We start from the raw sequence: 24,560 nt of genomic DNA on the forward strand, positions 1-24,560 counted from the left end.
TTTCGCAAGAAATCCGCGTCAAGCTGCTGGATGATGTACACCGTACACGTCTGTCTCGATGAACCGCTGGGATCTTTATATTTGATGTGAACGGTTGTTGTGTAAGAGAGGGAGGCGCTCTTGAGGCTAATCATTTCTTCTTTTGTTTGAGGTAGAGACGTGTACGAGCGAAGATGATTGGTCCATCTTAGTGAGTCAGGCACGTGATTCTCTCTGTGGTGGACTAATCAGACAGAAACAAGTGGCTATCCTCTTTTCATAGACACGTGTAGAAAAGGAGGAACGTCAATCGGAGCGGTACGAATCGTAGAAAGCGAAGATGATTGGTCCACCATTGCAAAGTCAGGCACGTGATTGCCTCTGTGGTGGACCAATCAGACATAAACAAGTGGCTATTCTCTTTTCGTATGCGCAAATAAGAAAAGCGACTTATGTGAATCGGCTGACGGACCGACTTAAACAAATCAGGCCGCTCTTGTTATTTTGGTCAAAGCTAAATCCACCGTTGGTGAGGTGCTGGACCAATTAGAAAGAAATGAGTGGTCTGTTTAATTTCTGCAAACCTAAAATATGAGACTTGCCAGTTTTGAGACACGAGTTGAAGTGAAAACGTACAGTACGTGGCACGTAAGCTTCTGTAGATTGAGAACATCGATACATTATCCAAAATGTCGATCTGATGGGCCCCACAGTCAATAGAACACTGCTAGAAAATCACCCAGATTTAGAATTTCTAACCCTTTAGATTATTTGACAATTTCCTACTTTACTCCTGTTAATAATAATAACCTGTCAAATCAATGGCTTGGATCACTGGACCTTGGTCTCAAATGCAAGGACCTCTTCACGTCAGCAAGATGTCAGCAGATTGTATGTTTTCTGTAGGGCTTACAGTGATGTATGTGTCTGTATCCATTCCATTCTTCTGGATGTTGGATACCTAAAACTTAAGTGGGCTTCATCACAAGAAAAAGGGAGATAAAATGTCTGCTATCAAGACATGTTATTTATATGCAATTCAACCCATTCATAAGGTGACCCTGCCTGTACAAAGGTAAAATACAAATATCAGCCAGCTCCCAAGTTTTGTTGGCCCCATGATGGTTTCAACGGTGGACATTCAATGCCATTGGTGTGGCCCACTTGAGTTTTGGATCTCTTTTGTCCACGCCCATCTTGTAAAATAACTTGATGAAATAGATGAATAGAATGGATATAACACAAATATTACAGTGACTACAAGGGTTATAACAATTGGCACCCTCCAATTTGACATGTTTCCTCGCCTATTCCAAAAATAAAAATTAAAAAATGAAGGGACCAGATTTCACATAAACATTAAGTTGGGCCCTTAGATCTTTTTGATTCATGCATCTTCCCATCCCATTAAATACGATAGGGATGGCATACGTGTTGCTATTACAGTGCTCGGGTGATCTGTACCTGCGATTCCCTCGTCGTTGAGAGTGTCAATGGGCCGGGTCGGGCCTGAAAATATAATTGAAGAGCATTAACCAGACAGCCAGCCCAAAACAGTTCAAAATCCGGGCCGAGACCTACCCAGGCCCGGCCCGTTGACAGCCTCGTCCCTCCGTGAAACATGACGTTGCTGTAGACGTCGCATACATATACCCCAGTCGAGACTGTTCAAATATTGGGGCCCACTTTAAATTGTTCATAATCCAAAATCCACATTAAAATCTTGTTAGAACTGTTAGATGGATTGCCAACAACCAACTAGTGAAATTATATTACATATGTGCATTGATAAAAGGTGGGATTATCCAGTCAATCTGATTTTACAGGTATAACGCATCTAAAGTTGGATACAACGGTTTGGATTCTGGCACGTGTATGCCAAATGCACGGTCGGTGCATCCATGCGGTATGCATCGTCATACTCTGTCAACGTATGAAATAACTCAACAAATGAGAACAATATGACTTTTGGTTTCCACACCCAATCAAGATTAAAGAATCAGCTTATCTTATAATGTTAGCATAAGCAAGCAGAGTTATTTGATACTCTGAAGAGTGCGGTAGATCATACGCATGCACTCAAAATTATAACGTGCCACACAACTGACTTAAGTTAAATTGTCCAAATTCATTGACACATTGTAAGTAAGTAACAACCCCAAAATCAGATTAGTTGAATGACTTAGATAATGGAAGGATTCACTTATTGAGTTTTGGACCGTTGACAATTTTCCATTTTAACTTTCATTGGTCATCATCCAATCGGACTCTCAGTTACCTGTAAGCTTATGATCAGTGGACCCATCTGAAGTGGGGCAATTTTTATAACTGTTCAGTTGGAGTTGGTGCATGAATATGGAGCATCCCTACCTGCCAGAGTATCAAAGGTTTTAAATAAGCGAGCTGTCGGCACGCAATGGTTATCGTGCAATATTTTACTGGGGTCCTTTTACCTTAGACATAGTGCTTTAGAGAGCTTTTGTTTTGTGCACTTTGATGATGTTGTGCTTACACCTAACCATTGATTAGTGGCACCATGCCTAGTATTTATGAAGTCTAATTAAAGGTTAGAAAACGTCTCACTCTAACCGGTTGCACCACAAGTTGGTCCACCGCCTAATGGATAACCTCCAACCTATTAAGTGCTTGCAACATCCAACCCTTCCAATAGGTGGGCCACACCATGAGTATGTAGGAAGAATCAGCCCTATCTACTCATTGGGTGGGCTACACTGGAGAAAACAACATCTAACCTTTGATGAGTAAGAAAATACAAGTGTTGTCCAGTTGGTTGAGTGGATGTGACTGATTTTTGTGTAAGGTGATACTTGTGATGGGCCAGCCTATTTGGATGGATTGGATGTCCCACGTGTGGATTGGATGTCCCATGCACCTAAAAGCTTGCAAATGTATTCTATGAATCGGACCGCAACTTGTGGTCCAATCGGTTGCACTTGCGACATTCCCAATTAAGAGAGCAGCCGAAAACCCGGCCTCACCGAGGATGGTGCGGCACTTACCGTGGGGCCCACTTTGATGTATGTATTTTATATCCACGTCGGTAATCTATTTTTTAAAGATAATTTTAGGGCATTATACTAAAAATGAAGTTGATAAAAAAGCTCAGGTGGACCATACTATAGGAAACGATGTTGATTGAACACCTCACCATTAAAACTTGCTTAGGGTCCATCGTAACGTTCCTGTAATGTTTATTTTCCATCCAACCTACGATAAGGTCACAAAAACCTGGATGAAGGAAGAAAACAAATATAAGCTTGATGCAAACCTTTTTGGCTCACAAAAAGTTTTTAATGGTCAATCACCACTGTTTCCTATGATATGGTCCACTTAAGATTTAGATTTACTTCATTTTCAAGCTAATGCTTAAAACAATCTGTCAAAATGGATGGACGGCATGGATATAGAATATATACATCAAGGTAGTCCCCACATTGAGGGACACGCTGTCTTGGGTGTGGCCAGGGCCCCACCGTATCCGCTCCCCTAAATTAAACATCAGTTTCTTATTTCTCATTGATAATCAATGAAGGTACGACTCTAGTGATGTAAGATTTAGGTCATCATTTGAAATTTCACGCGTAAACTTAATGGACTAAAAATGGTTTTCCCCTACGTAGAAGTAAAATAAGAATAAGTGATTAGGTGTATAATAAAACATACGCCAGCGTACGGACGTCGGTGAACGTCCACCGTCCACTCAAGAGAAAGGATCTCAGGATATATAATGAGGCGACTCCAAGATTTGCTTCCAAACGATGGGACACAATCATTAATTAAAGAATGGATGGTGGATGGAAGACTACCATACTTGGTAACTATGTGTTGTCCGTCCACCTAATCTTATCTTTTGTAAAATGACATTAAGAAGCCATATGGGGGGATGGATCTTACCCATTTCTCTGGCTCTTGCATTGTGGGGCCCACCTTATCTAATCGACGAACTGTTGGTGATGGGAAACGCATGACGTCTAAGGAAAATGACCAACAGATGGATGTTCGATGGGCAGAAATTTTCCAATAGATGGTTAGGATCATCAGAACGGTGTGATTTTGAGAGTTTTAGCACATGACCTATCCGTACGGTTGTAACAATAAATGGATGGATTGGATCCTTTACATGTATGCCATACTTGCTGAATCAGGTGCTGGATATTTATTTTTTTTGGGTTAGCTTGTAAGTACACACCCATGTCAGTGCACACACTCCATGTTAGCCACCCCCACTAGGGATCGATACCAAGGCCTCAAATGTCGAAACGTTTTATGGTTAGCTTGTTAGTACACACCCATGTCAGTACACACACTCCATGTTTAGTGCTGGATGCTTGATAAATGATAAGATTACTTATAAGACATAGTGCTGATAGTTGGATTCGGTCACTTAGTGGAACGGATTGATCTGAACTGTCTATAAGTTCCAAACATTTTTTATTGGCTACTATGCAAAAATCACACTGATTGGATGGTCCAGTCCATCCCTAAAGTTTCCTTACTTATCATAGCCATCCATTTTCTGGCCATGTATGGATTGGTTAGGATGGCCAAACAAAAATGACTCTTTAGAATCATAGCAGTCTTTAGTGAGCCACAACAAATAAAAATGAACTGCACCACTTATTTCTGCCTAAATGATCTTGACCGTCCATATTAAAGGTTAATAATCAGACGGTTACAATTGCCATATTGGTGTTGTAATATTTACATGGTCGCACATGATATCTACGTTAGACCTAATGGATGGTCTAGATCAATCCATTGGATTGTCCAAGTACCCCAAGGAGCACTCTAACTTAGAATGCTCCGAGGGCAATGGAGCATTTCTTGGATACTCTCTACAAAATTATCACAGAGAGAGAATTCAGTCACTTACATTATGGTGAAAAGAAAGTGGCTGAGAGTGAAATGATAAGTGGATGAAAGGAATGCACCGACTTGGTGCAGCCATTGCTCCAATAAAACAGCACCCAGTGGTTAAGATTCGTGGTGGACTAGTGGGGCCCACAAAGAGCGAGTGGTCAGTGGAACGGTGACTCACCTCGAACTCGTTCTTCAACAACTTGGGATTGGTTAATGGAGCATGTGTTTATAAATGTAGCACTCACCATACTTAGCACTTTCAATACAATGTTTATGCATATATATAATACTTATAAAGCTTAGGTCCTTAGAAAATGTAGATATGATAAAGGTACCATTATTTTTAGATGTAGAATGAGGAGAAAAGTACCATTGTTTTGATTGTAAAGGATTTCTCTTTACAAAGCTTTATACATAAAGCTTGTGGGACCCACTGGGGATGGTGGGAAAGCTATCATAGTGGAAAGGCCCACCGCTGCATTGATAAGCATTGGTAAGAATATGCCTAGGGATACCAAGGGGCCATGGGGCCCACCTTGTCTGATCCACTTATGTCGGTGGGATCCCTTACAGTAGGCCTACTGTGATGTATGTTCCTTATATCCACGCCGTTTATTCGTTTTGAAAACTCATTTTAAGGCATGGTATGAAAAATGAAGCAGATCCAAATCTCAGGTGGAGAGTGGTAATCGACCATTAAAAACTTCTAGTGGATCAAGATGATATTTGTGTGGTCTCTTGATCGGGGTCTTTGTGACCTTATCAACAGGTTAGATGGCAAATAAACATTCTGGTGGCCTCGTGAAGTTTATGACGGTGGGGATTCAATCACTACTGTTTCTTGTGGTATGGTACAGCTAAGATTTGGGTCTGCTTCATTTTTGGGATCATTCCCTAAAATGAGCCGTCAAAATATATGGACAGTTCCGATGTAATGCACATACATCACAGTGGGCCCCACAGTTAGGGATCCACCCAAATTGCGCCGCCTTTGTACTGGGCTTGGACGTATTACTTTGGCTTTGGAGCCCAAATGAGTTTTGGGCTGGGTTTGTACAGTCAGCTCATTTTAGCTTGTCCCGGCTGGTGAATCCAAGCATAGTCTACTCAGCGGCTACATATGTTTTTGTCCTATAGATATATGTTAGAATCATTTGTTAGGAAACACATGCATCTTGCTTGTAACCATTGGTTTTCATGTTTCCAGACGTTTATTTCTTCGTGCATGTGCAGCCCACTTAATCAACGGATGGATTAAGATCATTTACATTCAGAAATAGAAATTTTATCAATTTTCAGGCCGGGCCCAGTTAGGTCTAGTCCCAATCAATTTTTAAGGTTCAGGTTTGAGTCAGGCACATCACATTGGTACACTTACAGGCCTAGAAATATACCCTTTGGCTTAGGTTGTCTTACGAAGCCTGTTGGGCTGAGCCTGTAAGAGGGTTTAAAGGGTGGTTTTATAATATTGTACATTTATGGGGATGCATCAAACGTCATGCTGTTTGCATGTTACTACAATTGGTTAGATTGTTCCAATTGGATCCAAAATACCCATTGATTCAATTACCTAAGCAATCTTTTTTTATTTTTAACATATACTCACACCAACACACACCATAATAGACCGCAATGGGAACTCGAACCCTTGACTTCAGTGTTAAAACAATGACTTGATCTAAGCCATTTCAACCGTGACCTTCAAAGCAACCATAGAAAAAAAAATTATTTTTAGTGATCAAACATCCAGAGGAAAATTTTAGAAAAGCCGCAGGTAGAATTTTCTAATAGGTGTAATTTTTAAACATGATTTGTAAGAAGGCCTAATAAATGGACAACCTAATTAATATAAGACGATGACATGTGCACTGTGGAGAGATTGGAGCCCTTGGATCCTTGGGGAGAGGAATTAGAAGTCATGGAATGTACAATTTGCTCAGAATATTCTAGCATGCAATGTTGGGATACAGGTTGGACTACAGTACGCCCATCAGGGGAATAGTTGCCACCACCAAACCATGGTCCCACTTATGCGGAATTCCAATGTGGGAGGTGTTGTGCCTACAGTCATATCATAAAAAGTCTGTGTATGTCCATCTCCAAACTTCACTCCATTGATAGACGGAGCCCAAGATGCAATTACGATGGAAAATTTTCAAAATCAAATTAATTATGGGGTTATTTATAAAATCTAAGGTGCTTCTCAAAGTTATTTTATTGCAAATTTACATGTTTTATTTATTTATTTATTTCTCGACCTATCTATGTGCCTAGTATTGTCTTGATCCTATGCCACATTAAAATAACAAACTCATGAGCTGGCTTGGTTTGATTTTACAAGTCGCAATGCTGGGTCAGCTTGTGAATGGGTTAATTGGCTTGACCTGCCTCTAAGGTGGCAATGCAGGGGCATTTCCACACTAGACTCGATTTGTGTGGCTTGTGGGATGCAGGGGTTCATTCAAGGTGGGCAGCCCGTGTGAGGCAAGCCCCACACGTATGAGGCGGGTGGCTCAAGTGAGGCGGAACCCATATGATGTGGGGCTCATGAGGGGTTCAATTGATGACCTAACACATTGGATGTGGGGCATGAGCTATGAGATAAAGAGATTAATTTATCACGCTCTATCAATTCGAGCTTTTATAGCAAGTGATTAGTTGTTGTGTGTCAAAGTGGCATCAGAGCAAGGCACTAACCCATTTGCCCTTGCTTCCTTTAACAAGGAAATGTTCAATAGAATGTCTCCATTAAGTCAGATCACCTAAAAGTTCCCTTTGTTGTCACATGGCTTATGTAGAAAACCACACTGATCAGATGATCCTGGCCATCCAATCATTGTTCTGAATTTGGATGGTGAAGATAGAATTGGTTAATGTTCTACCATTCACTGAGGAAAGTGAGTAAACTTAAATGGATATCATTATCTGAATTGGTTTGGCTTTGGGACAGTGAGTAAACTTCATAGTGGATTGTTGATCTGGATGAGGAAAGTGAGTAAACTTTATAGTGGATTGTTGATTTGGATGAGGTCCTGTGGTTTTTACCACTTTGAGGGTTTTTCACGTAAAAATCTCGTGTCATGTGGTTTGTGCTTTGATTTATTTCATTGCTTTATTGTCCCATAATTCTAGTGTATTTGGGAGGCTAGATCCTAAGGTTCTGTGCAAGGGCCCCCAATAGGTTGGACTATACAGTACGCCCATCAGGGGAATAGTTGCCACCACCAAACCATGGTCTCACTTATGTGGAATTCCAATGTGGGAGGTGTTGTGCCTATAGTCATATCATAAAAAGTCTGGGTATGTCCATCTCCAATCTTCACTTCATTGATAGACGGAACCCAAGATGCAATTACCACCGCAAATTTTCAAAATCAAATTAACTATGGAGTTATTTATCAAATCTGAGGGTGCTTATCAGAGTTATTTTATTGCAAATTTACATATTTTATCTATTATTTCCTTGACCTGCCTACATGCCTAAGTATCGTCCGGATCATATGCCACATTAAAATAACAAACTCATGATCTGGCTTGGCTTGATTTTATGAGTGGCAATGCTGGGTCAACTTGTGGGTGGGTTAATTGGCTTGATCTGCCTCTAAGGCAACAATGCAGGGGCATTTTGACATCGGGCTCAAGTGGGGTAGCTTGTGGGATGCAAGAGTACATTTGGGGTGGGTGGCCCGTGTGAGGCGGGTGGCTCGTGTGAGGCAAAACTCATCTAATGTGGGGCCCATGAGGGGTTGATGACCTAACTCATGGGATGTAGGGCCTGTGCTATGAAATTAAGGGATTGATTCATCGTGCTCTATCGATTCGAGCTTTTAGAGCAAGTGATTAGTTGTTCCGCGTCAAAGTGGCATAAGAGCAGGGCAACTAACCCATTTGCCCTTGCTTCCTTTAACAAGGAAATGTTCAGTAGCAAGTCTCCATTAAGTCGGAGCACCTAAAAGTTTCCTTTGTTGTCATATGGCTTATGTAGAAAACCACACTGATCAGATGATCCTGGCCATCCAATCATTGTCCTGAATTTGGATGGTGAAGATAGAATTGGTTAATATTCTACCATTTACTGAGGAAAGTGGGTAAACTTAAATGGATATCATTGTCTGAATTGTTTTGGCTTTTGGACAGTGGATCATCTGACAACCACCCACTGCATGGACCGTCCCTTTTTGCAGTTGCATTTGCTGCCCGCATGATGGAAGGTAGGTCATGGGAAAGGTCAGTGTAAATGGTGAATCATGACCCAGGACACACCAGTGTATGTTGCCGTTCCATGTGGCCCATGCGCACAAATGATCATATCAGCCTCGTGCGTGAGGCCAGGCATCTACAATGTGGTGATTGCTTGTTGTGTGGCTCTGATCTCGCACCCTCGTGCTTGTTTCGCATGTGAAACAGAGTATGCTTACAAAGCATACTCAAACAAGCGCACTGATCATTTCTCAAATACTGATCATGCTTGGGGAAATGAAGAATTCGACCTTCAAGAGTTTATAAGCAACTGGTCAGTAATTAAGAAAGAAAAACCCAAATTGATTGCTGTGTTATAATCTGGTGGCAGTCTCCTCTCAGGATATCAAATCTAATGACTTAGATTTCGCGATGGATGAAGCCCGTCGTATTTAAGTGTCAGTTTTCACTCAACGGCAATCTCATGTAACAAATTAGACTGTGCCTGCAACAAGTATGCATTTTCTCACATACTAACATCAGATGTTATGAAAGATTTCTAAGAATTTCACTTCCATGGTTCACCTCCACTTCACCATCACTTCTCAGCTCCAATGAAGTACCCTTATACCACTTTGAACAAAAGAAATGCTACAAGATTACTGGTCGCCAAGGCCGCTGAAAGAAGAACCTACCCATATGAACTTCGTTTAGGTTTGGCAGACTCCAACTGAACCGTCTGCCTTTTGTTGTTGCCTCCATCACCATCATCAATGGCAAGCTGCACAAGTAGCTCCCAATGACATTTGAAGCCGTGAATAGACCGACCCCTAAGCTCTTCAACCCATCCAGTGTCTGCGGGGCGAAGAATTCCAATTGCCACACATACTGTGGAACTCGCCAGAAGATACTTAAAGATCTGAACTTGTTGTTGCCTCCATTGCATACTTTAGCCTATGGTGTTCAATGATTCCCGCGGCCAATACAGCCGGCATCACGATGACTAGCCCAATTCCCATCCTTTGGAGCTCTGTTAGTTGTAACAAGGAACGGTGAGTCTGTGGTAGAAAATGATGAATGCTGATGAACTGGTGATGTCGAAGAGGGTCATGCTTGCGGGAGGTATATGGAAGTTGACAATGGATGCATCCATGGTCATTTCTTGTTCAAGAAACAGAGAAGTCACTTGTATGGAGGATACAGAGTTGAAGATGGTACATAACCATAACGGTAGCAATTGGAGTATACATTTCACTTCTTTGATTTGTGTGATGGTGCAAAGGCCCAATGGATTGTGAAGGTTGTCAGATTGTAAGATCTTCTTCTCATCAAAGATGATTGCTGCTCAATCGAGGAACCTATTTGTGAGATGAAAATCATAGAAAAAGAAAACAACAAAATAGGTGCGTCAATAAAGAGAACGAATCAGTCTTTTTATTAGAAAATAGCCGTTGAACCTACAAAGAGAGAAATCTCTTCAATCAAGAGACCAAATTAATATTATTAAATCCATTTACAAAGCCGTTTCATGACTTAATAATCTCTAAGTCCTTAATTCGTAACTTTCTGGAATATTAATCTTTTCTAAAATAGTAAACTTACTAAAAATAGTAAGTGACTTATAAACTAATTCAAACTTTTTACCATGGCTCAAACAAGGATTTTAAAATATTTCATGACTCTCCAAACCCTAAAATACTTTCAAATAGTAAAACTTGTAACTTACTAAAAGTAGCATATTTTAACTTCAAACTTAAAATATACTACTAACTTCAAACTCAAAATTAACCCTAAACTTATTTTTTTGAAAACTATTCAGGAGCCAATAGCCTTTGGCATTGCCCAACATGTGGAGCTCATCAATGGGTTTCCAACGACATATTATATACATAAAATGGATTACTGACTGGAAAGTTATGGCTGTTAAAAGCTACATTGCATGGTAGATCCTCGGATTTAACTTTCTGATCGGATTTCTTTTTATCCTAACTGTCCATATGATTTTCCTTGACCTTATCCTACATCAGACCTAAACAGATGGCTGTTGAAAATAAAGCCCAATCAAAGATGGACCAGATCATGTGACCTGTATGATTTTTGTATGGTAGGAGTATGAAATGTATTTTGGACTTATCAGACCATTCACAACAACCTATTGAACTGTCCAAGTAAACTGATGCAACTAGGACTACGATAACTCATAGTGCACTGAGAGCATTGGAGCATTTCTCCCTGATTAATGTCAAAACTAAAATGAGAAGAACACAATTTTAAGTGGCAACCAAACAAGGCCTAAAAGGACAAAAGGCTTGTTTACTTGCCAAGAACAGGTCCGTCCTTAGATTAGGATTTACTTGCAAAACAGGATTTATAAAGCTGGGACATGGCTATGATCACCACCATCAGCGCCTTGTCTAGCTATCTTCTGTTGGCTTTACCAATCCCATTTTGTGATTCAGAAATGATCAAGATCTGAAGAAGAAGAAGAAAAAAAAACTAACAAGAGAGAGATGAACTTTCATGATTGATTGGTAAAAGCAGAACAACCTGCTACCCACCTGTTATTAACTCTCTTTTAATTGGGCTATGGACTTGCTAGGGCTAACAAAACACACAAACTCATCATCATCATTTAAGACTTATCCCAAGTAATTAGAGTCAGATACATGAATACTTGTCTGTTATTCCACTCTATCAAGGGCTATAACTTCAGTTAGACTAACAAAGCACACAACTAATGATAAATATTTCCGAAGTTGGTACTTCATCATTTTAAGTGAAACCTTTGCATGACAAGGTTTCGAGTTTTCTACTGGATAAGTAACACGTTGGGTGAATCATTTACAATCCAGATAAGTTCCAATTTAGGCAATGGGCTTTTCTGGCAGCTAGGACAAGATAAAGGAAGAGAGCAAAGAAATCTAAAACAGACTCCACATGGGCCTCAACAGAAGAAGTAACGACGGAGCTCTGCAGTAAGGAGTTCACGCTGCCACACTGGAAGCCCATGTCTTGCTCGGCTGAGAAAGACGCTTGCAGGATTACCAGGAAAATATGCTAAGGACCCTCTGAAATGTGCCCATGTGGTGAAAACATTTTCCAATTGCTCTTGGAAAGCCAGGCAACGCTTGATAAATGGGCCACCTTTGAAAGCATAGGCTGGCTGCAAGTTATTGGCATTTTGCTCTTATGAGTATAATTCACTGACTGACATAACCATTATTTTGGTTTCTATCACACCAATAATTCAAGATGTTCTCTGAATGGCGATGCTAGCTCTGCAATATGAGAGGTGCTAGCTTTGCACATAGCATGTCGATGAAGCTCGTGAGAAAATGTGTCTAGAGAGCCTAGTCCAAGTTGACCTGAGATCTCCTCCATTCATCCGGTGATCCTAACTGCTGTTTGAAGAACTCTTGCTGATTATGAATGGATGGTAGTATCAGCATGTAACAAAGATCTGTTATCAGATCTTTATTCAAATTCAAATATTTCCTTGTATATAGCAGAATAGTTGAGTCTTCCTTAAGACTAGGACTTCCTCTTGTATTTAGGAGTGATCTTGTTATTCCTGTGTGTATATGTACTCTATTTCGTTTAATGAAAATCAGTGGAAAATCATAATTGATTCTCATCTCTACATGGTATCAAAGCCCATATCGATTCCTCCCCATTAATTTTTTTTTTCTCCTTCTCTTCTTTCCTCTCTTGTTTCCCTCTTACTCTCTTGCTGTCAAACACCAAAATGACAACACCAAACTCCACCAACATTACCTCTGCCACTAGTCCTCCAAACACTGAAATTCCTCTTATCACCATCAACATATCGGCTCAAGCACCACTCAAACTCACCTCCACAAATTACCTCTCCTGGAAGCTGCAATTTGAAACTTTATTTATTGGATATGACCTCATTGGGTATATCGATGGATCCAAACCATGTCCTCCTATCACCATCACAACAAACAACACTGCCACAACCAATCCTTCTCACAAACTTTGGAATCGTCAAGATCAATTGCTGCTAAATGCCTTAATTGGCTCTCTTTCCCCTACTATCATTCCCTTTATTGCCCAAGCCAAGACTGCCAAAGAAGCATGGACTATCCTTGCTAATACCTATGCCAAACCCTCACGTGGTCGCATCAAACAAGTCAAAACCAAACTTTATATTCTGACAATGGGGGAGAATATTTGGGCTTCAAAGATTACCTTTCTACCGCTGGTATAACCCATCTAACTAGTCCACCTCATACACCCAAACACAATGGCTACTCTAAAAGAAGACACCGTCACATTGTCGAAACTGGCCTCACCTTACTCTCCCATGCCTCCTTACCTCTCACCTTTTGGACTCATGCATTCAGTACTGCTGTATACTTAATTAATAGAATGCCCACCCCTACTCTCAACCTCTCCACTCCCTTTGAATTAATTTTCAAAACAAAACCAAACTATTCTAAACTCGAAATTTTCGGATGCTTATGTTATCCATGGCTTCGTCCTTATTCATCCCACAAACTAGCCCCCAAGTCCACACCTTGTGTCTTTCTTGGTTACTCTTTGTCTCAAAGTGCCTATCTCTGTTTTGAACCAACGACCTCTAAAACATATGTCTCTCGTCATGTCCAATTTGTTGAATCAATATTTCCTTACACCACACTCAACATTCAGCAACCACGTCATACCACCACTACAGTTTCTGATTGGATTCCACCAGTTATCACAATTCCCATTCCTCCTCCAGCACAACCACCTTCTTACACTCCAGAAGTACAAGCTCCGGACTTGGCCCCTGCTGCAGATCACATCTCAAACACGTCTCTAACACTCCATCAACTAGAAACTGCACTGCAACCAGAACCTGCCTCACAACAAGTCTCTACACCAGCTCCTCGCCATTCCATGACTACCCGAGCCAAAAACCATATCACCAAACCTATCCAAAAACTCAATCTCCACACACACCTAGCCTCTTCACCCAGCTCTGAACCCACATCTGTTACTCAGGCCCTCAAAGACTCAAACTGGCGCAAAGTTATGTCCGAAGAGTATGATGCCCTTGTTCGCAATGGGACTTGGGAACTTGTTCCTCCAATCGGCATCACCAATCTTGTAGGCTGTAAGTGGATATTTCGCATTAAAAGAAACTCTAACGGTTCTATTGACAGGTTTAAAGCTTGCCTTGTAGCCAAAGGCTTTCATCAAAGACCAGGTGTGGACTATCTTGAAACATTCAGTCCAGTAATCAAGCCAACTACTGTGAGACTTGTGCTCAGTATTGCCATAAGCAATGGCTGGTCCCTTCGCCAATTGGATGTAAACAATGCCTTCCTCCAAGGTAATCTATCAGAAACAGTTTATATGGCACAACCTCCTGGCTTCATTGACGCTGATAAACCCACCCATGTATGCAAGCTTCACAAAGCCATTTATGGTCTCAAACAGGCTCCTCGGGCATGGTATCATGAATTACGCCAATTTCTGGTAGATTCTGGGTTCAAGAACTCTCACTCTGACACTTCTCTGTTTATTCTCAAAGCTGGAACCAACTTACTCTATCTGCTGGTATACGTTGACGACATTATAATCACTAGGAATAGTAACGATCTTGTATCCCAAGTTGTTGAGTGTCTAGCTCAGCATTTTTCTCTCAAAGATCTAGGCCCCCTATCATATTTTCTTGGTGTAGAAGTTGTTCCTCATCGTCATGGACTACTACTCTCACAAAGGCGATATATAAAGGATCTGCTCATTAGAACTAATATGCACGCTGCCAAACCAGTTCATACACCTTTACCAACCAGCTCCTCCTCCATCAAGTTATCATCTGGATCACCTCTCTTTGACCTCACGGAATATAGAACTGTAGTGGGCAGCCTTCAATACTTGTCTCTCACTCGTCCAGAAATTTCATTTGCTGTTAACAAAATGTCTCAGTTTATGCATCAACCAACAGATGAACATTGGACTCTGGTTAAAAGAATTTTGTGTTACCTCAGTGGCACCTTAAATGATGGCCTTCTTCTTCATCGCAACTCACCGCTATCCCTTCATGCTTTCTCTGACTCGATTCATGCCTTCTCCGATGCTGACTGGGCAGGTAACAAGGATGACTACTCTTCAACTGGTGCTTACCTTGTTTACCTAGGTAGCAATCTCATTTCTTGGAGCTCTAAGAAGCAAAAAACTGTGGCTCGTTCTTCTACTGAGGCTGAATATCGCTTAGTTGCTACTACTGCTGCTGAACTATGCTGGGTTCGCTCTTTGCTCTCTGAACTTTGCATCAATCTGGTCAGCCCCCCAGTTGTCTACTGCGACAATGTAGGTGCAACACAGTTAAGTTCAAATCCAGTCTTCCATTCTCGAATGAAGCATGTGGCAGTTGATTATCACTTCCTCCATGATCAAGTTCAATCTGGTGCTCTTCGCGTGGCTCATGTTTCATCTGTAGACCAGCTTGTTGATCTTCTAACAAAACCTCTGCCTCATTCTCAATTCCAGAAATTACGAGACAAGATTGGCCTCTCTACACGTGGCCTATCTTGAGGGGGCATATCAGCATGTAACAAAGATCTGTTATCAGATCTTTATTCAAATTCAAATATTTCCTTGTATATAGCAGAATAGTTGAGTCTTCCTTAAGACTAGGACTTCCTCTTGTATTTAGGAGTGATCTTGTTATTCCTCCATGTATATGTACTCTATTTCGTTTAATGAAAATCAGTGGAAAATCATAATTGATTCTCATCTCTACAGGTAGAATGTCAGTCCTCAATCACATTTGCAAATCCTATGAATGATCATTCTCATACATGTGTAGGACATGACACATCCATGGTAAGGCCCACCAGATCGTTTGATAGGTGTGATTTTGGGGCATGGCCAATCCTCGGTAGAGCACACATGCACATGTGCCATGTGCATTGGCAAATGCTGAATATCCAAGAAAATTAATGAATTGCATGGGATCCTTCCACTTCAATGATGGAAATGTAAATTGTTTGAAAGGAAATGATCCACTGAGCGATTGTTATCACTGACAGATCAAGATCAGACCTCTAGATGAGAGGGGCCTCACTCAGTAACTTCTAGGAAGTGTGGAAGCCAACTTCTCAACAATTAAAGAGTGAGAATCACTTAGATCAGTTCTATTAGCTACTGATGTATTCTATTTAGAAAACAATCTTGTTATCACCCAGGAAACTAGACCACGGCCAATTCCGGCCAGGTTTTTTAGGGGGGCTGTCAGACCACCTGTTTCCAGTTGGACCAGGCCAATCCAGCAATCTAGTTCTGTTTTCATCTTGGTGACAGTTAGATCAAACTTAAAACATTTAACAGACATTAAGGGGCAGAGGCTAGCTAAAAGGCTAAATTATTGAAACATGATTGATTTCACTAAAGGTTTCAGGATTAAGTCATCTATGAGCAGCATGCAATTGTCACTCAAAGATTCTAATAAACATTTTCATCGACATTTCCGTAGTTGCTCTCCCTCTTGCAACATAACCCTCTTCATCGACTACAATGGCAATGCTTAGATCTCCTCTCCTTTTCTTATCTTGCAACTTGCTAGAGCCCCCATTTGATTTGTGCCTTGAGTGTCCCTCCTTTGAGCTCACTGCATTAGCTGTCTGGACATCCTTATAATGAACAAACACACCTTCATCCACTGATTTACGTGATTTCAGGAAGGTGGCTTCTCTGGCCCAAGAACATGTTGTTCCCATTCTTCCACCACCCAAACTAATGATTTTCCATGAACTTTTCCCTGGAATCTGAAGACAGATGGAAGAAATTGGCCCAGGTTATCCATCCTTGAACCTATGACACCTCTCTCTCTTCACCTTGGCATCAACATAATAATTCATTTATCAGTTTATCAGTTTACAAACTTCTAAAAGCAAGACATACACAATCACAAAGTCACACAAACGTGCACCCTCGTACACACATGTACACGCGCAGAGACAAGCTGGTTTCTGACCTTGATTGCAAAAATTCTTCAGCCTCTCCATCCCCCAGACCGCCATCCACAGACAGAAGCTGGTTTCTGACCTTGAGTGCAAAAATTCATCAACCTCTTCATCCCTCAGACCACCATCCTTGCTAGTGTAGTAATATTCATTTGCCCACTTGCTTGATCTGCAGGAGTCAGTAGTATGTTTATCCACTTCCCTGCACCTTGAGCTTATTTCCAGGGAATCATCTTGGTGCCCACCACTCCCATCTCTGCCCTTGTCTCTAGATCTACCTATCAGCTTGTCATATAGCTCCAGCTCTTTCTCCTGCACTCGCCACTTTCACTGACTTCTGCAGTTCGATTCGCTGAAGAGAACAATGGGAGTTCAAAAGAAATAAAACAAGCAGACAGCAAGAGATGGAGAAACAGAACAGAAAAGGTAAGCCTGCATAAAAAAATAAAATAAAATTAATGTACATCCATACTTATATTGGTCTCAGTTATTTACGATAATTACAATGATGACCTTGTTGGGCTGCAAGAACAGTCGCAGATAGGAACCAAGAATTTGGTCGACCCCCTTGGGTTGGCGGAGGTGAACATGGACACCTCCTTTTTCTGCCTGCGTCTGCAATTTTGTTGCCTCTTGCATCAGTATTGCCGCTAGCCGATTCTGTTTCCAGATCCATCAACCCTCTAGAGGGAACGAAATGAATCGACTGGGTAAGATTTACAGTACTAAATGAGTGAGAGCTTCTGGACATGACTCTAGTTTAAAAATTACAGATGTAGGAAATTGAATAGCATCAATAAATATTCTAGCAGTTGTGGAAATAAATGAGAAGTACATCAAATACAAGTTGAGAAAGCAATCAGCTCCCCCCAACAGTTTAGAAAATCAAATCAGTTGGGATGGTTCCACTAGATTTTTTCTTTCTTTTTTGGAAATCTTTCGACTTGTCCTACATGAATTACTCGAAGTCTGCATCTGGATGCGCCGATGACTTGAATTGCAATTTCGAAAAGAAGAAAGTGGAAATTAATTACCAAACTGCAATTGCCTACCTAGTGATGTGGCCAGGCTCGAAATTGTAATTTTCATTGCTTTTAAGGTGGGCTGGAAAGGAATATACCTAAAATCTGATGGTTGCTTCCTCATTATGAATTCTGAAGAAGATAAACTAAAATTCAGTCACCTCCTTTCTAATTGTACCAATCAATCCAATTCATTTCAGCAGTGCACCCAAACACAGCCTACCGGCTTGCGGTATCGTTCACAGCTAGGCTTAGAGTTCATAATTTGCATACTTCCTGTAGAATCCAATTTCGCTCAGCTTGGTTTGGCATCAGTTCAATCAATTTTCTGCATCAATTCTTGAAGTTTTCCTGGTTGATTCATTCAATTCATGAAATCAACTTCCTTATGAAGAAAGCCACCCAATTCACATCAAGGTTTTCTATTTAAACCTTCTTAAGACCATTTTTTTTTTCAAACACAGTGGAAAACAGATCCACATCCCCTCCCCTCATTGCAGATAACCATTCCACTTATGATTTGTGGTACATCGAAACATATCCTAAAGGTTTCTATTAAACATAAACTAGATAGTTCAAATGATCAGAGAGATGCAATTAACAGTTGCCACACACATACATTGTGCAATTTGGATGCACCATTGAATTGTGGTCATCAATCTGCTAGTGGAAATTAAAATAAATAAATAAATTGAAAGTTCCTTAGCATCTATATTGATAGCCTGGACTCCAAATTGCAATTCTGTTACTTTAAATCCTAAAAATTGATAAAAATGCCCAATTTGAGATGAAACTTTGCAATTTGAAGTAACAGAAAACAGAGAATAGAAGCAAAAACCATCAAAGACTGAGAGAACAACAATTCTCATAAAAACGGTAATTCTTGAATCTTCTCTTCTTTTCAATTGATAAGAATAGTTTCTTTTGAAGAGATGAAACAAAACTCTGATGCAGAGAAGGACGTGATGAAGTTGATCACCATCTTCCTCAATCAATAAACACCTTGAATCCACAAGGTACTCTACAATCCACAAGAGAATTTTCTTGAATCCACAAGAGATATAAAAGTTTTCTAGAAATTTATTGATACATAGATATTGGAAAAAAGAAGAAGAAGAGAGTTTAGCATCCTTAAACAACCCTAACAAACCCTAAAACGCAATGAAAAGAATCCTAATCAAATAAGGAAACAAATTCTGAAAAACGAGCAAATTTTCACCGTCTATTGACCTGTTGTCGACCGGTTGAGTCGATCGGTCGAACAGACTAAAAAATGTCCAGAGACAAACAAAAAATTCTGTGAATTTCGACCCGTTGACCAGTCAAACAGGGCCTTCAACCTGTCGAAACTGGCAGAAATTGTCCAGCGACCAATCTGGAATTTCTGGCGGAATTTCGACATGTCGACCAGTCGAACTATGTTGAATTTTGTCAATTTCTCTTTGGGCTTCTTTCGGTCCATGTGTGTTAGGAACATGCTTGATCCACGTCCTACATCAAAGTCAAACCCTAATTTACAGAATAATTGAAATATCTACGTGTCAAAGTTTAGAGGGAAAGAAAAAAATGAATGAATGGATATTTGCATATTAGAGAATCTGAAATTTCAAGAAGAGAAGATTGAGTTCTTTCCTTAAAATTGAAATCTATAATAATAGGAGAGAAAATCTTCAAAAGGAGTGAAAAAAAAAAGTACTGTTTTGTGTTTGATTTTCCTTGTCCTTCCTCCATCTTGGGTCGTTCTGTTCAAAGCCGATCCTTACGCTAAACCAAGCATTAAGTGAGCCACAGAGTTATAGATGTGTGCCTACTAATTCAAATGCTATTTTTACAGGGAGAAACTATTGAATATAGAGTTAACTATAAACTATCATAAAATTAATAGCAATTAAAATGTTAAACATTTCTTCAATAATCATCATACAAAACAACTCTAAAAATTGACATTTAGAAAAAAAAAAAAAACCCTATAATGAAACCTTCTTCTCCAACCATATATTTTTAAGCTCAGGTTAAATATTAAAAAAAGCCTAGATAAATTCGGTCCTCTTGTAAGGTAACCGGAGGTCCTTCACATCATGTTATCGGTGATGTTGAGAGATTTTCCAACTCCTTTCGTACGTTTCTTGACAATTTTCTTTTCCTTTCGGTATATCTATCTATTGTAGCATAAAAGTGGTCTAATCTTTGCATCAAACAAACATATAGCCGGTATCCATTTCCACTATTCCACGTAGTGTGGCCCATATGATTTGGAGATCTAACTGAATTTTAGACTTAACACAGAGGAAAGAAACTAATTAACGGAAGTGGGCCCCCATACATATCTATGGCCAGCATCTTATTCCCATTGTTCGGTACGCACCCAAGCCCTTTGGGCCCACCAATATGTGAAATCCTCTCCTATAACCCCTGTGCAAATAACAAGGGGAGGAAATAAAAAAAAAAAGCTACAATCATTGATGGTTTACAAAGGCAATGAAGAAGAGAGGAAAAGCCTAAAGGAGTCACTGGTCTCCAATGAAGGATGAAGGGGTTGCCGCTCACCTAAGGCAGGGAAGAAGAGAGCTGCTAGTCACTGGAGTCAGGGAAGAAGAGAGACTCTGGTCATTGGACGTAGCGAAGTTGTTGGCAGAGAGAGATGACTTAAAAAATGGAGAAGGGAGAAGGCAGCCTCCAATGCTGATTTAAAAAATGGTAGACAAGTGGAGCAACAGTCTGAATCATTAGTCTATTAATTCCCACTGTGATTTGATTATGAACCCAAAATTTCGTGGATTGAAAGATCCAAGCCTTTGATATTTGAACCCATTTCAGTTGAATGTGGGCCATTTGTGATTTTTTTCTTCATCACTGTATATCTTAGGACACAAATTGAAAGATTGAGATTATCTTATCAAGTTTGTAGTACTTCCATGTCAGAACACATCAAATTAATTTTATTAGTGAGCCATCGCCTCACACATGAGTAGAGCTGTACACGAGCAACAAAAGCTTGGTAACTCGCTTGACTCGGCTCGAAAAAGCTTGACTCGACTCAGAACTGGCCCGACTCGAGCCGAGTTCGAACTGATTTTTGGAGCTCGAAATGAGTTCGAGCTTGACCCAGCTCGACTCGAATTATACTCGAACTCGGACTCGACTCGTGTACAGGGTATTATATATCCATCTCTCTCTCTTTCAGTTCTCAAACCAGAGAATCGCACACCATTCCACTTTTCCCAAAATAACCCTATCCTTTCTCCAAAATGTCTTCCTTCTCCCTCGTCCACCTTCCGCTCTCTCTCCCACCAACGCCTAACAGAAGGAAGAAATCCCACGCTCCTATCTCAATCCACCACCGTCCAATCATCTTTGCCTCAGTATCAGCTCCTCCTCCTCCTCTCCTCCACCCACCACAAATCTCCCCATCCGCAAGATCCTGCTCGAACTCGGCTCGAACTCGGACGAGCCGAGCACGAGCTACTGTTCTGAGCTCGAAGGCCGAGCCGAGCCGAGCACGAGCTGGGACTCGGGCAGACCGAGTCGAGCACAAGCTGGGCAAAGCTCGGCTCGACTCGACTCGTGTACACCTCTACACATGAGATCGAAAACATACACGTTCTGTTCAATAATGCGGCCCAAGTATAATATAATTACTCTCCAATGGTATTAAAGAGGAGAAAACTTTTTGATACTCTTCTAGGGTGTGACCCATCATACACAGGGCCATGGAAGTTAGAAACTACTTATGTGGCATACAAATAATTCAAGCTAAACTGTCTATCTGAATTATGGATATCAGTTTAGATGTATCATGTGTGAAGAAGACAAACAGATGGAGATGGAAACTATATGTATTCCATTTGAGAATGAACGAGTATAAATAAAAAAGGTACTACTTATAAAACACTAGAGCTGTACATGAGTTGAACTGATTCGAGCTTGGCACAGCTCAGATTGGCTTGGCCAGTAGCTAACCCCAGCTCGAATTCGGCTCGGCTTGGTACTCGAGCCTGTCTAGCCAGCTCGGCTGGGTTCGGGCAGTAGCTCGGGCCAGTTCGACCCAAGTTCGAGTCTTTGCGACATTTTCTCAAACACGTAGAATGCATCTTCGATTTCTCATAGAATGTAAATCAATAACAACGGTTTATAGGTATTTCATAAAAAACTCAGGGAGCAACATCAAAATCAAGATATGAGGGCAGTCTTATAATGTAAAGTTTTTTTATTTTTTATTTTAGTGATTTGTTTCATATCCATTCCTTCCTTGCCACCATCTAAATCCGCGGAAAATATGCACACCCGAAACAACACGTCGTTGAGTAATTTCATCAAACAATCGGCGAGCAGCATCAATATCAAAATAACTGAGTCACCGAGCTGATTCGTTCCGAGTCTATTCGAGTTGAGGTTCAATCCGAGTCGAGTCGAACTCGAACACGGCTCGAATTTTTTTGAGCTCCGAGAACCAGCTGACTGAGCCAACTCTACTCGTGTACAGCTCTAAAAAACACGTAACAAAGTTGGAGAGTATAAAAATAAATACACGCTTTATATGTACACATGCACGACACACACTCATCCCTCGAACTTGAGATGATTTAAGAGAAAGTATTGAAAGTTTGGAAACAGAACTTACGAAGCGAGTGACTTTATGTGTCTTTGGAATCGACTAGCCAAGAAGTAGAAACAACGTTATTCTAAAAAAGTAGTGGAATCATGCGACAAGCAAGAGCAAGAGAGCATGGTAAAGCTGCTCCAAGATGAGAGTGACGAATTAGGAAGAAGCATGAATCATCCTAAGTAGTAATAGAAATGTGAAGCAGGGATGGACGTGATGAGGTCGATCAGCGCCTTCTTCTGGTGATATCTACTCCAAATCCATGGAACTCTCGACTTCTCAGGAGCTTTCTCGAATTCACGAGGGATTAAAGTATAAATAATTTCTAATAAAATTCGAACTAAATTAATTGATTATATATATATATATATATATATATCTATATATATATATATATATATATATATATATATATATATATATATAAAAAGCGAAATTACAATCCTTTCTAATAAAATTCAAAATAAGTTGATTGATTATAAAAAGCAAAATTACCATCCTTTAAATAATAAGCTCGGGTCACTCAAACATCCTAATAACGTGACTTACTATGAATAATAAATTTACTATTTATAGATGGTCTCCATTTCTAATAGATTTCATGGTTTTTGGCCAAAAATAGTATGTTATCCTATTTTTCCTGAGACCTTTTCATGTTGGGCACAATTCATAATTTAAAGGATCAAAAGTAATATTCTAACTAAAACTCACTGTTTATAGTAAAAATGAAAATAAAAAGGACTTTTGACCATTGATTCGATGGGAACTCACAAATTGGGCATAGGAAACTTGGCATAGCAAGGTTGGTTGGCTATAGTGGCTTCTCCTGCCCAAAATCATATATGATGCGTCAAAAAACTCATCCCAGTTTGCGACTGTTTAAGGCTCTGACAGTCCGGATCATTTTCGCCTCTGATCAGGCCTTCTCTGGTCCATCTTTGCCATGAAAGTGTTTGCGATCCACTCTACATCAAAATAACAGATGGATGATTGTCTGATTGGTGGACATTATTGGATGATTAAGAATGAAAAAAATAAAATAAAATCCAATTGTCCAATTTCAGCAAACAAGTGTCCACCAATCAGAGGTCAAGATTGCTCGGAATATTCATTTCTGGGACCGCAACTTAATCCCTGTAGGTCCACAATTTACCCAGTTTATATTAAGTCAATGTATGCTTTTCTAAGTGCCTGTGTATCAAGTGTCATACTCTGCCAGCTTTAGAAAAAAAAACTCACATTTAAAGAGTGCATGGACGTACGTTTAGCAAATAAGGCAAATGGGCTGGGCTGAGATCTATCAAAGCCCATCAGCTGAGTCTTTAGAGCAAGTGCATGGAAGATCTAAGCCCTTGAACATTTGTCTGTTTTGAATTTGTCGTGAGGTATCTGATCCAGTATTCAAAACCGAAGATATGATGGACGACATGGCCCATGCACCAAAACCCCCCTCGGATTGGAAGATCTTAGCCCTTGAACATTTGTTTGTTTTTACACGGTGGAATGTGGATTTTGCTGTATTTTCTTTCTTGAACATCTATTTGCTGGTCACCAACTGACGGTTTGGGATTCCCATTTGGAGATTTTAGTGATTGGGCCACCCATGTGGGCCCATACTATCAACGGAGGCTGGTCGCGGATTAGGTACTACCCCCGTCTGTTCGGAGCTCGGGACAGGTGGAGGATCCGAGGGCCACCGTGATGTATGAATTTTATCCACACCGTTCATACATTTTTTTCATATCATTTTAGAATTTTATTCCAAAAACAGATAAGATTGAACGCTCAAATGGACCACGGTGAGGATTAAATTCCTACCATTAAAAAATTCTTAGGGACCACATAAGTTTTGGATCAAGATGATAATTGTTTTTCCACTTCATCCAGGTGTAAATGACGATATCAACAGGTTGGATG

At 40.4% G+C, this 24,560-nt stretch overlaps 1 protein-coding gene across 1 annotated transcript; it reads right to left on the minus strand.

Annotated features, from left to right (window-relative positions):
- Positions 1 to 17,271: 17,271 nt before the first annotated feature.
- On the minus strand, positions 17,272 to 17,787 carry LOC131249890 (uncharacterized). The gene is made up of 2 exons (XM_058250633.1): positions 17,532 to 17,787; positions 17,272 to 17,370 (listed from the first exon to the last, which is right to left on the minus strand). Exons 1-2 carry the CDS (start codon positions 17,767 to 17,769, stop codon positions 17,300 to 17,302), a joined length of 309 nt encoding a protein of 102 aa, XP_058106616.1. The 5' UTR covers positions 17,770 to 17,787; the 3' UTR covers positions 17,272 to 17,299.
- Positions 17,788 to 24,560: the final 6,773 nt, after the last annotated feature.

Source organism: Magnolia sinica, chromosome 6 (assembly GCF_029962835.1).
Source record: "Magnolia sinica isolate HGM2019 chromosome 6, MsV1, whole genome shotgun sequence".
Classification (NCBI taxonomy): domain Eukaryota; kingdom Viridiplantae; phylum Streptophyta; class Magnoliopsida; order Magnoliales; family Magnoliaceae; genus Magnolia; species Magnolia sinica.

Bases quoted from the DNA above. Each gene is read 5' to 3' on its own strand.
- LOC131249890 (XM_058250633.1), bottom strand. From the start codon at position 17,769: ATGTCCAGAAGCTCTCACTCATTTAGTACTGTAAATCTTACCCAGTCG. The intron at 17,371-17,531 runs GTCATCATTGTA...TGTTCTCTTCAG, and splicing joins TGTTCTTGCAGCCCAACAAG to CGAATCGAACTGCAGAAGTC.